The sequence below is a fragment of the Salvelinus namaycush genome, chromosome 8 (genome assembly GCF_016432855.1).
Source record: "Salvelinus namaycush isolate Seneca chromosome 8, SaNama_1.0, whole genome shotgun sequence".
Classification (NCBI taxonomy): Eukaryota; Metazoa; Chordata; class Actinopteri; order Salmoniformes; family Salmonidae; genus Salvelinus; species Salvelinus namaycush.
The window spans coordinates 38,300,292-38,314,037 of NC_052314.1; the positions used below are offsets into that span (position 1 = coordinate 38,300,292).

The following is a 13,746-nucleotide window of genomic DNA, read 5'->3' on the forward strand; positions in this document are numbered from 1 at the left end:
ATGTCTGTACATATAATTATAATTTGTTTTATTTTGTCTTTCTTTGTTATGCTCATCTGTTATTGTCACTTTCTCCTATTGTTGTCTAATATCTTTTCACGTTTGTCTTGAATGTTGTTAATTGGAAAATGCAAAAATAAAATATTCAAAAAATATATATATATAAAAACGCCTCTGCCCAGTCATGTGAAATTCATTAAGGCCTAATGAATTTATTTCTAGTTCGGGCCATCTGCTTTTCTTCCCTCTGAAAGCTTTTGTTGTCTTTTTGCACTGAGTCAGTTCCTCACGCTGCTGTTTCCAACGTCTTATCATCGACTCATTAAGGCCAAGCTCCCGTGCAGCAGCTCTATTTCCTTTTCCAACAGCCAGATCGATCGCCTTCAAATTGAAAGCTGCATCATATGCATTTCTCCGTGTCTTTGCCATGATGAGGGTGACAAAATGACTACCGTAATCAGAATGATGGGAAGTTTGAGCGCGCTCGATTTACGTCACATTATGTGACGGTGCTCAGTTTTTTGGCGGCATGAATCTTGTGAAAAAAATCCATAAATTAGCCGCGTCATTGTATAAGCCGCGAGGTTCAAAGCGTGGGAAAAAGTAGCGGCTTATAGTCCGGAAATTACGGTACTTCCCAGAGAGTTTTGAATTGTCAAGGGTGTCCGCTGTCACAATATCTATTCGTTATGGCCATCGAAAAGCTAGCTATTAAAATCCGATCCAGTAACAACATTAGAAGATTAGAAATCCAAGGCTTAAAAACAAAGGTGTCCATGTATGCCAATGACTCAAGTTTTATATTAAGTCCGCAAGCTAGATCCCTGCAATGTCTCATTGAGGATCTAGATAGGTTTTAGTCCAGAGAGTACAGAAAAGTTAAGTGTACAATATTACGTATTGGATCTTTAAAAAATACAACTTTTACATCACCCTGCAGTTTACCTAAAAAAAAAATGGGCTGATGGCATTCATATCACAAAATATATAAATAAGCTCTCCACAATGAATTTCAATAGAAAACCTGTAAAAATAGACAATATCCTGCAACCATGGATAGGTTAATACCTGTCTATTTATGGAGAAAAAAATTGCCCTGATTAACTCCATAGTCATATCTCAGTTTACTCACTTACTTATGGCGCTGCCTACTCCTGATAATTCATTTTTCAAATCATATGAGAAAAAAAACATTTTGCTTTATCTGGGATTGTCACACCCTGGCCTTAGTTATCTTTGTTTTCATTATTATTTTAGTTAGGTCAGGGTGTGACATGGTGAAGTATGTGTTTTTGTATTGTCTAGGGTGTTGTATGGTTTAGGGGGTTAAGTAGAGTAGATGGTTTAGTGTTCAGTGTAGGTGTCTAGGAAAGTCTATGGTTGCCTGAATTGGTTCTCAATTAGAGACAGCTGGTTATTGTTATCTCTGATTGGGAGCCATATTTAAGGCAGCCATAGGCTTTAGCTGGTTGTGGGTAATTGTCTATGTGTAGTGTTTGTGTCAGCACTATTTATATGTATAGCTTCACGGTCGTCAGTTTGTTATTTTGTTAGTTTGTGTATAGTTGTTCGTTTCTTGTTTTTTCTCTCTTCTTTAATAAAAGAAGATGTATTTTGCACACGCTGCGCCTTGGTCCTCTCTCTCACCCAAAGACGATCGTGACAGGGATGCTAAACCAGACAAAATAAAACGTGCCTATCTATATAATGAATATGAATTGGGTGGGTTTAGATTATTAAATATAAAAGCACTAAACCTCCTCTAAAAGCTTCACTTATTCAAAAGTTTTACTTGAACCCTAAATGGTTATCAAGTAGATTAAGAAAAGCTCATCCATTGTTTAAAAATTGCCTTTTTTCCTTTGTGCAGATTGCCATGTCTCATTTTCGATTAATTGAAAATTCTACTTTTTTCAAAGTATCTGTCTTTTCAAACAAGCATTGCAGAGCTGGCTACAATTTCAATTTCATCCCCCTGAAAAGATTGAACAAATATTACAAGAAATATTATGGCTGAACTCAAATGTGCTGGTTGATAAAATACCTGTATTTATGGGAAAGATGTTTGAAAAGGGTATTTGGTTCTTAAATTATATTGTAAATTGGAATGGTAGAGTTATGTCCTACATGGAGTTATCAGAATTGTACGGGAAGGTCTGCTCACTCCAAGAGTACAACCAATTGATTACAGCATTACCCAAAAAATGGAGGAGGCAGGTGGCAGCGGGAGGAGGTAGGGAATTGGTCTGTCTGCCCAATATAAAGGATCAAAACTGGCGGAGGAATAAAAATAGCATAAATAGGAAAGTATAACAGTTTCATTTGAGGACCAGGATGTTGATAACTGTGCCATACAGATTGCAAAATAGTTGGGAAGAGATTTTTGATGTACCGATTCCATGGTACAGGGTGTATGAGTTGATATATAAAACGAAAGGATTCAAGACTTCGTGCTTTTCAGCCAAAATTATTATATAGAATTCTTGCCACCAACAAAATGTTGAATATTTGGGGCATAAAATCATCGAAGCTCTGCAGATTTTGTTGTGAGGATACAGAATCAATAGACCATTTATTTTGGTATTGCCGTAGCCTGTTTCTGGTCTCAGGTTCAGGAATGGCGGAAAATGAATAGCATTGATCTAAAATTGACCCTAGAAATAGGAGATCTGGAGAGACTGGGTCTGTCAATTACTAATACTATGAGTAAAAGTATTTATCTTCAACTCGCAATCTGTGGATTCTATTCGATTAGATAGATTGAAATTGTATGTTAAACACCACAGCATAGTTGAAAGATATGTGTTGCGTAGAAACCCGAAGTGGGTGGCCAGCAGAGATAGATGGGATGGGCTGAGGGAAGCTGAGGGTTGAGATGTGGAATTGGAGACAAGTGGGAGTGGAGTTGCTGTGCGGGAGATATAATCATGGTCAAAGATAAAAGTTTTAAAAAAATAATAAAAAAGTACAAATAAAACATAATAAAAGTATATTTGAATGACACTAAGTGGCAGTGTTTTTACAACTAATGCCGGTTTGCCTGAGGCTGATGCCGTGCAGGTGTTTGTACACATGCATATACACATACACTCTCATTCAAATAATGTAATAGTGCCAGACATGCACATAAACATATACAGTTGGCATTGCTGTTCTGATTTTAGTTGTCCTTGATGACCTTTGTTTTCAATGTATTTTTTATTTATTTTTTAAATGGCATTGTTGTTTGCTGTTTTCTTCTGTCTTTTTCTTTTTTCTCTTTAGTTCATTCTCTTGGTTGTTGGTGCATTGGGGGGGGTTCTTGGGGGTGGGGAATGGAATTAATTGTATAATTTTCTTTTCTGGGGGGGGGGGGGGGGGGGGGGGGGGGCTGTGGGAGGATCTTGGAGGGTTCGGGTTCACGGTTATTGGCCTGGTGGGAGATCTGTCAACGTGCCCTTGAGCAGGGCATTGACCCTGGATGCTTCTGTGTGTCGCTCTGAATGGGAGTCTGTTGGATGACTGGTATGATGTCGTTGTTGAGCGGCTTCACTGCAAGTATACTGTATGTTTCAGATATTCAATAAAATAACAAACAACTAAATAAAAAAAAGTGTGTGCGTTTGTGTGTCTGTACGCGCGCGTGTGTAATGCACTGATCCCGACTCTGAGGGCTCTATATACAGAGCAGAGAGTAGGAGTTGTAATTTAGCTGGGTGTCAAGCAGCTGAGAGGGAAACCAAACTCTCGGAACAGACACCAGCACCGACCCCATTGGGGTAACACAGTAATACATCCGTTAATCATCATCTAACAGGTAAAAATACGAACCCTACCCACTCTGATTTTCTCGTCCAATGATAAAGGAATAGGCAAATAAATGACTGCTGGCCAGTATGCAATAGCTTTCCCTACGCAACCTGAAAATATGAACTGATGGCGAGAGGGATTGGCTGAAGTTGATCATTAGTGACCTCAGCTCTGCACTTCCACTGAGCCAGTGACATCTTTCTCCACTCCTCCATTCTTCCCTTCATTGGTCCCTGGTCCATGTCCAGTGCTGACATAAAGACTAAAACATTTACAGAGAGCCCCACCACCCCCCCATCCCCACTACCAGTCTCTCTATAATATGAATGGCATTCATCTCCCCCCTCAGGATGAGGTTACTTCTGCTTCTTCGACATCCCAATCACGTAAAAGGCCAGCTACTGTGGACACGTACGTGTGTGTGTGTGTGTGTGTGTGTGTGTGTGTAGTGTTCATTATCCCCATCTTTCTGTGTCTCTATCATGGTGTGTGTGTGTGTAGTGTTCAATATCCCCATCTTTCTGTGTCTCTATCATGGTGTGTGTGTGTGTGTCTTTCTGTCTCTATCATGGTGTGTGTGTGTGTGTTTCTTTCTGTCCCTATCATGGTGTGTGTGTGTGTGTGTGTGTGTGTGTCTTTCTGTCTCTATCATGGTGTGTGTGTGTGTGTTTCTTTCTGTCTCTATCATGGTGTGTGTGTGTGTGTGTGTGTGTGTGTGTGTGTGTGTGTGTGTGTGTGTGTGTGTGTGTGTGTGTGTGTGTGTGTGTGTGTGTGTGTGTGTGTGTGTGGTGTGGGGGGGGGGTCTGTGCACCAGGGACAAATAAGTCATAGTGAACCAGTCTTGTTATATAAACACAGATCAGTGCACACGCAAAAACACACACAGAGAGAGAGAGCAGGACATGTGCTCAGACCGTCAGAGCCACACCGTATGGTCCTGCAAACGGAGACGTGTCTCTATACACACTCTACAGACAGCCACACGCTCCATGTCTCTGGCAGGTCATCTATCTCCTCTTACTAAGCGAACACCAGCCATGACTCAGAGCAGAGAAATACACAGTCTTTGGGATGCTGCGGGCTGATCTGTCAGATCACAGTATACCTGGTGTGAGTGTTTGTGCCTGTCTGTGTTTGTCTTTGTATGGGTGAAAGGGAGAGTGCTTTGTGGGCGAATATATTCATATGTACAGCACATATAGTATGCATGGTGTGATTTGCCAGTCCGATGAGTGACAGGACAGGGGACTCCAGTCAGCCCTTCAGCAGATCTCCTCCCTGGAGGAGGTTAGAGGTCAGGAGGGGTTCTCTCACCCGGACCTGGGTGTCAGTCAGTCTAGGGGAAGTGTGTGTGTGTGTGTGTGTGTGTGTTCATCAAGCTGACATCAACCCAAATGCACTGGTTGTCAGTCTGTGACAGCTGTTAACCTCCAGGTCACTTTTGAGTTGAGACTTTGAAGACCTTAAAAGTGACCGTGATCTGACCATAGATATGGGGGTCACGGTCCTCCTGTCACAAAGGTCACTGACAGGACAGAGGAGACGCCACACCTGACTCACTGAGAGGCTGGGACAGAGGAGACTAGGAGGAGAGCTGTGTCGGAGTAACAGCGTGCGAGAGAAAAAAAGGGTGTGATTGAACGTTTAAGAGTGCGAACGGGTGCCAGGAGGTGTTCGTGGGTTGTTTTGAGTGTGACTTAGCAAACAGGTAACAGTCAGCTCCACTCTGACTTGCACAGTAGTGAACCCATCCAGGCTGTGTGTTTGTGGGTGTGTGTGTGTGTTGGCTACAAACCTGCGCCCGTGCAGTATTTCTTTCCGAAAAGGACAAACACTTCTTCCCGAATAAGTCGTCTGAGTACCTCCTCTTCACCCATCTTTACCACTCTACCTCTCTGTCACTCGGAGTTCTCCAAACTCCTCCTAACTCGACTCTTCTCCTCTCACAGGTACCTTGCTTTATCGCTGTCAGTGATGACTCATGTAACGTACTGTTGTGTCTGAGAGGCCTCTCCTGCCCCTAGCCAGAGAGAGAGAGAGAGGGGTTGGAGAGAGAGACAAAGAGAGAGAGAGAGAGAGAGACAAAGAGAGAGAGACAAAGAGAGAGGGACAGAGAGAGAGAGACAGAGAGAGACAAAGAGAGAGAGAGAGAGCGAGAGAGACAAAGAGAGAGAGAGAGAGCGAGAGAGACAAAGAGAGAGAGAGAGAGCGAGAGAGACAAAGAGAGAGAGAGAGAGCGAGAGCGAGAGAGAGAGAAAGGAACATAGAAAGAGTGACTTCCGTCTACTGTCATTTACCTGCTTCTAACGGCCCTGGCATTCTCAGCCTGGCTCTTGATATCACTTAAGGGGCTGAGTCACTTTCAAGCACTGCAGCTAGGGGATAGAAGGGCCCTCGAGAGGCAGCAGACTAGGGGAGATCCTAGGGGTTAGGGTGGAAGAGGGATGGTAGTGGGGGTGGGGGTGGAGGGGTTAAGCGCCTACACGTGGAAGGGGGTTGAATAGGGAGGGCAGACAGAGAGGTGAGTAAAACCAGCTGTAACAGTAAAAATAGGAAAGAAGCCTAAGGCTGAGAACAGTGTGGAGCTGTGAACGAGGCTACAGGCTATAGGAGTGGGGGAAAAGGGCCTTTGGATTGGAGCTCAATGCATAGATCTCTGGGAGTAATGGGATTTTGTGGAAGAAACCCCTAGGGAAGAGAGTTGTGGTAACGGCAGAGTGTAGGAGAAGGCACACTCACAACGCTGAACCGTAGGTCAAAGCCTGCTGGCTCTGCAACAGCTAGGAAACCATGAGCCGAGAACACCCACAAACCATCATGGGACTTTTAGCATGTAGGCGTATTGTTTTCTGTGTGGGAGGGAGTGGAGAGTTCGAGGGGGATGGAGCGGCGTGGGAGAAGGAAGGATGAAGGGATGGGGGAAAAGGAGGGGAGGAGTTGTACGTGGGGGTGCTCTGTTAGGAAGAGCCGGCAGGCAGGGAAAGACGAGTCGCGCTGGTGTCACGGTAAACAGGCCTCACCCCGGCAACCCCCCCCCCATTCACACAACGTCAGGGGCCGTTGAGGCGCTTGAACTCGAAAGCCTCACAAATAAGTATCCCGCCTCGGACTCACCTGGCAGAAGACAGGCTTGTAGCGGTCCGAGAACAGCAGGTTCAGCTCCTCCGACTCGTACTCCTGGGGCAGCCGGTCCACACAGAGGCACTTAGAGTGGAGGTGGTGACCCGCGGTCAGCTGGTTCACGTCTGTCCACTGGACCATGAGCGCGCGGTCCCCCTGCGGTCGCCCCAGCAGCTCCGACCGCGCCCGCGACGCCGAGTCCTTCTTCATGTACTCCACGAAGCCGTAGCCCTTGGAGTGTCCGGTGAGCTCGCTGTAGACCAGGAAGCAGCGCTCGATGTTGCCGTAGGAACGGACCAGCTCCTCCAGCTGCTGGGCGGTGAAGGTGTGGGGCAGGTTGGTGAGGCACAGCAGGGAGTCGGTGGGCTGGAGCTGCACCGTGATGTCTCGGCCACGCATGTTGCTCTGGTGGAGGGAGCGGATGGCACCCTGAGCCTGGTCACCGTTCAGCAGGGTCACAAACGCTGGAGGGACATGGACAGGGACGCACATAGACAGGGACAGGGACAGAGATACACAGAGACGGGGAAATGGACAGAGATGCACAGAGACAGGGAGACAGGTATACACATAGACAGGAATACACAGAGACAGGAATACAGAGACAGGGAGACAGGAATACACAGAGACAGGGAGACAGGAATACACAGAGACAGGGAAATGGACAGAGATACACAGAGACAGGGAGACAGGAATACACAGAGACAGGAATACACAGAGACAGGAATACACAGAGACAGGGAAATGGACAGAGATACACAGAGACAGGGAAACAGGAATACACAGAGACAGGAATACACAGAGACAGGGAAATGGACAGAGATACACAGAGACAGGGAGACAGGAATACACAGAGACAGGGAAATGGACAGAGATGCACAGAGACAGGGAGACAGGAATACACAGAGACAGGAATACACAGAGACAGGGAAATGGACAGAGATACACAGAGACAGGGAAACAGGAATACACAGAGACAGGGAAATGGACAGAGATGCACAGAGACATGGACAGGGAGACCGGGACAGGAACACACAAAGACAAGGAGAAACACACACACACACAGACAGAGAGAACAATATACACACACAGAGATGGAAACACATGCAGAGAGACAGAGAATGGGAGAGAGAGGGGTACAGAAACATACACACCCAGAAACAAAACAGCCAGAGAAACACAGAGATACACAGAGAGAAAGACCCACATTAGCTGGGAGCAGCCTGGAAAGAATCCACTCACTGACACACATATTTATCCCGCTTCTAAACACACAGTGACAGAACAGAAACAGCATGATAGATCACAATAACAGGGGAGGTGTTTACAACATCACAGTCCAATAAACAGGCTTAATCAAACCTGAACCCTTTTATACAAACGCTAACAGCCCGAAACGACCCCCCCCCCCAACACGCCCTCCCCCCCTCCCGAAAATGCCGACGCAGTGATTCATGGGCCGTGAAATGAGGCGGTAATGAATTGATATGGAATGTGTAGCGTGGCCAAAATACCCCTCAGCCGAGCGAATGAGCCCACTGTAACAGCATCTGACTGACTGACTGACTGACTGACTGACTGACTGACTGACTGACTGACTGACTGACTGGCCGAAACACGTCCATGTGATTTTTTTGAAGTTATAACTTAATTTACGATTGCTGGCCCGTCTTCTTCCTAACTGACTGTTAACCCGTGTTAACCCTTTAGCGCCCGCGGTAGGTCTGTGTTAATCTGTGTTGACTATTTACTGAGAGGAACTAATATCTATATTTAAATATTTGGTGGCAATTAGCCTCCCCAGTCGACATTGTGAGTCCTAATGCACTTCCAGTGCTCAGAGGATGTTGCTGATACATTACTACACAAGTGGACGAGTGAGTCTGAGAGAGGTGTGTGTGTGTGTGTGTGTGTGTGTGTGTGTGTGTGTGTGTGTGTGTGTGTGTGTGTGTGTGTGTGTGTGTGTGTGTGTGTGTGTGTGTGTGTGTGTGTGTGTGTGTGTGTGTGTAGAGTGCGAGGGAGGGAGAGGGATGCATGTACTGTAGAGTTGATTAATGATGACTAATGTTTCGAGAGACACCGGCTCGGTCTAACAGTGATCCCACTGATGTCTGACAACTGACGCAACTGTGGAGCTGAACCCAGAGCACTAATGTGAAGTCAGGACTGTTCTGCCAGATGAAACCGGGGAGGACCACTCTCCCACGTCCCGCCGGCCTCTAGAACTCACAGCTCCATCTGCACCACTTCACATTCCATTAAAGCGTTCACGCACGCCGCCAGCCGTCCCGCCCGGCAAATCAATTAACTCAACGTTCCGATACTCAAAACTGCATGACGGATCCATTTTTCTGAGCCCAGACGGTAATCTGGTTATACCGCGGTGAGTCAAGTAACGTTACACTGTGTGATGACTGAGGCCTACTTCATCCTCCTTTAAAAGCTTCCTCGCTCCCTTTCTGTGTTTCTCTATTGCTCTCTCTCTCTCTCTCAAACAATACACTCCAAGGAACGGGGGCTTACTAAATAGAACGACGCTGCTCAACATGTTCTCCATGTGAGAGAGAGAGATGAGACGAAAGATAGGGGGGGGGGGGTGGAGGTGGAGAGAAAGAGAGATAGAGGGATGGAGAAAGAGAGAGAGAAAGAGAGAGAGAGAGAGAGAGAGAGAGAGAGATGGATGGAGAGAAAGAGAGAGAGAGGGATGGAGAGAGAGAGAGAGGGGTGGAGGTGGAGAGAGAGAAGAGAGAGAGAAAGAGAGAGAGAGATGGAGAGAAAGAGAGCGAGTGGGATGGAGAGAGAGAGAGAGGGGTGGAGGTGGAGAGAGAGAGAAAGATGGAGAGAAAGAGAGAGAGAGGGATGGAGAGAGAGAGAGGGGTGGAGGGGGAGAGAGAGAGAGAAAGAGAAAGAGAGAGAGAGAGGGGGGGTGGAGAGAGAGAGAGGGCGGGGGTGGAGCTGGGGAGAGAGGGGGGGGGGGGGTGGAGCTGGAGAGAGAGGGAGAAGGGGAGAGCTCAAAGCATCTTAAAAGGCTTACACAGTAATGGTATAATACAGAGACAGTCCAGAGTCTGCTGACAGATTCTCCAGGCAAACGTTTCTCTCCAAAAACACAAAGAGGCTCTTAATTATGGGGCGGCGACCGTTCGGTATTTGTATTTCTATAAGGAGCGTGTCGTACGGTAAGGGGAACGGGGAGAAGGAGAGAAAGAGAGACGGAATCTTTTGCGGAATCATCGCCAAGCCTACAATTCCACATGCCATGTTCGTCGGGAAGTAGCTCATTAAAAACCCCAGGAGATACAGGCGCTAAGGAGGACAGCTATGTCTATGAGTCTATTGTATCGAACCACTGTGGTTTAGTTCACCTGTTATACCCCTGTCAATGCCATAGTGTAGATGACACCCCCTTTCTGTTCCTACACTACGGCCACGCTTGTTCTGAACGCACCCAACAGACGGTAACACATTTCAACAGGCGAGGCGCGGCTAGAAAGGCAGCCCAAGAGTTTTAGACCTGTAGGCTGTAGCGTAAAACCCCTTTGGTTGCCGTCGAAAGCCCGAACTAGGCCCTACCTTCTGACTTCCAGCATGTCAATTAATAAGGTGCAATCGCAATAGGCAAAGCCAGGGTTCTTCTGTCTCTCCGCAAACACACACAATCTGGATATAAAACGCACACAGACGCAACAGACACGTGTCAACTCAAGTATAACCCTTTCACAGCGACAATCGTGTTTCCTCCCCAATACCGTAGCCCTGAGGTCTCTCTCTCTCTCCCTACCCGACAGCTAACAGAGAGAGTGTGAACACGTTTTCGCTGTCATCCCAGTCTGATAATCAGAGCAGCACTTCAATTTGCCTGACTCTTATCAGGCACCCTGGCCTTTTGTCTTTCTGCATACAAACCACCCACCCACACTCTCCACTCAACTCCATCACTTACTGCTCCCCCCCCCCCCCCCAGCTCCAGCCTCTTCAGCCCCCCCAGAACCAGGCTCTCTAGCCCCCAGCACCTCACAGCCCCCCCCACCATGAGTGGCCAGGGAGTGGGTTACCCTCCCACGCAGGGCGGGGGATGGAAGACTTGTTCAAGCTCAAGTGGACCACCACACCGCCCAGTGCTAATGCACACAGTGAGTGGAACCTCTTCTCTCTCCCACCTATGGCCCAGCTCTCCATCTCTCAATCACTCCCATCCCTCTCTCTGCCATCATTCCGTCTCTCACATCCACCACTAACTAGTACGATGCCGGCCTGCCCATCTCTCTCTCTGTCTCTCTCTCGTATGTCCCACCCCTCTGTCTTTCCATCACTCCATCCCGCTTTCCCTCAACTACTTAATAGCTCTCCCCTGCAATCATTCCATCCACCTCCCCTCATACCACACCCGTCCCTCTCTTCTCAAACCATTCCATCCCATCCCTCGCTCGATACCCCATCACTCGTTCTGTTCCCCATCTCTCAGTCACTGCATCCCTCTATCCCACCACCACCATTCCACACCACTCTCCATCTCTCACCCTCCCCAAAAACCCCACACATCATCTCCATCTTTCTTTCAGTCTCTCACCCTGCGTGTTCCACTAACTAAATCCTGACCCTAAAGTCCCCTGACAGACCTCTGAACCACCAAGTCTAACACCCACCTGAACAAATATCACTCCCCCACCACATCACACGCGGGCGGCTTCCTTCCCCTTTCGGGTAGAAACTAGCCCCGTCTATGAGGTCTGTTAGCCACGATAACACGACGGAGACATTTTAGAGAAGTATAGAGGACACATATAGCCCGTCTGCTCTCCAGTTTGCTCTCCGGACGTAGACTGTGGACTACACGGCGGTCAGAACTGATAAGGGGGGGGGGACTGAGTGGAATGGAGAACATACAAATCTCAACGTGGACCTGCTGCTGTTGACGAAAACGGCGGAAATAAATCGTAGGCTTCTCCTCGGTGATTCTTAATTGAGTGTCCGTCCCGAATGGCACCCTTTTCCCTATACAGTGCACTACGTAGGGGGGGGGGGGGGGGGCATGTGTGACACAGCCGTAGTGTATGGTCAGATCACTGAAGGGAGAAACTCTCTGAGGGGAAGTTCTATCTAAAACAAGACTATCCAAACACGGGTTCAGAGGGCTGAAGTGAAGCGGAACTATCCGCTGTGCTAGTGATCGAAACAGGATCCAGAACTAGATCTGACGGAACGGTGAATCGTACGATCCCCGTGCACGGTACAGCCGTACGATCCCCGTGCACGGTACATCCGTACGATCCCCGTGCACGGTACAGCTGCCCTCAAGGGTCAATCATTGCCTGTGCGGCAGGTAAGCAGCACACAACAATTTTGTCGCGGGGTCTTTCGTGACGCCTTCAGGCCTGTTGGTTTTGTTAAACCCACTGCAAAAAGGGTCAGCGCAGTGCGTGTGTGGGTGGATAGATGGATGTTGTCAGTGGTGCTTGTCAGACAAAACACACACACACACACACACCTGCTGTTTGTGGAGATAACACCAGATGGGGCTGGCTGTGAACAAGTGTTCCTATGCCAACTGTTGTTTTCTCACTATCATTACCAATGCTGCCTTCGTCGTCATCATCGTCATCATCACCTCCACCTTCAGTTAAACCACAGACAGGCTCTTCGGTGTAATGAGGAGAGGTGTTGTTGGGGCACTAAGAAGGGGTGTAGCGGCTAATAGCTTAATGAACAACCTACACAGTACTAAGGCTAATTGCTACCTCTTGAGATGTGACTATTTTTTTTTTTTTTTTTTTTTTTTTTTTTTTTCTTTTTGGGGTGGATCAGCTTAATATTGCGGAAAGAATGTTGCTTCCAATGTAATTGTCTGCATCATTTCCAATCCCCCATATTTTTTTGGGTAAATATATATATCCATACACGCATGCATACATATATACATATATACATACACATACCTATATAGACATACATACTTTTTTAAAGAATATACCTTTATTATTATTCCCCGCAACCCTACCACCGCTCCCCCAATTGGAGTAAACTAATAAACACTTCTGCTTTTACCTTCAATTTATACATCTTATACCTATTTTACAGACACAGACTACTTTATAATAGTTCTCTCTTGTTTGTTCTTAGTCCTTCCTCTATTTCTGTTGTCCATCCAATTTTATTTCCACTTGTAACTGTGCTATTTCACAAAAGGTCCGCACCTATACACATTTCACAGATCCCGTATGCCCTACATTGTTTATCTTGTTATTAGTCCCACCCTTCAGTTCCACTCAACCCTTCCCATCTATCTTCCAACATCATCCATTTCGGATTTTTATTTGCCATATATTTTTCAACTGTGCTGTGATGCTTCACAAAAGATTTGAACCTTCCTATTCTTGAGATGTGACTATTGTAAGAAGAGGCAACAGCAGAGAGGAGAACAGAGCCCTACAGGAGGATTCTCAGGGTTGACTTCCTGTGTCCAAAGCTGCAAAAACAGCTCCATCAAATACTATGAAACTAGGAGCAAGTGTCATAGAGAATCAAATCTGTGACACACACACACACACACCTTTTCCCATAATGCCGCAGAGTAAAACACCATCGTTTTGTCCAGGTTCAGTAACAGCGACTTAACAGGGAACATGTAACTAGCTATGAGTTCGCTACAGAGCGTGATCAACCCTGGCGATATCAATCACATAACTCACACGGCCTGGCATGTGGGCTGCTGCTCTCATTTACAGATACTGACTCACACAGCACACAGATGGACAGATGACGATGGAGTGAGAGAGGGGGGAGGGGAGAGGAGAGAGAGAAACAGAAAGAAAGAAAGAAAAATGGGAGAGACGGAGA

The 13,746-nt window shown here is 46.8% G+C and overlaps 1 protein-coding gene across 1 annotated transcript in view; it reads right to left on the reverse strand.

Annotated features, from left to right (window-relative positions):
* Nucleotides 1-13,746, reverse strand: part of LOC120052116 (ribonucleoprotein PTB-binding 2-like) — a 74,373-nt gene that overhangs the window by 34,002 nt on the left and 26,625 nt on the right. Inside the window, exon 3 of the mRNA XM_038998964.1 lies at nucleotides 6,904-7,373. Coding sequence (XP_038854892.1) covers nucleotides 6,904-7,373 — 470 coding nt within the window. The remainder of the gene's footprint in view (nucleotides 1-6,903; nucleotides 7,374-13,746) is intronic.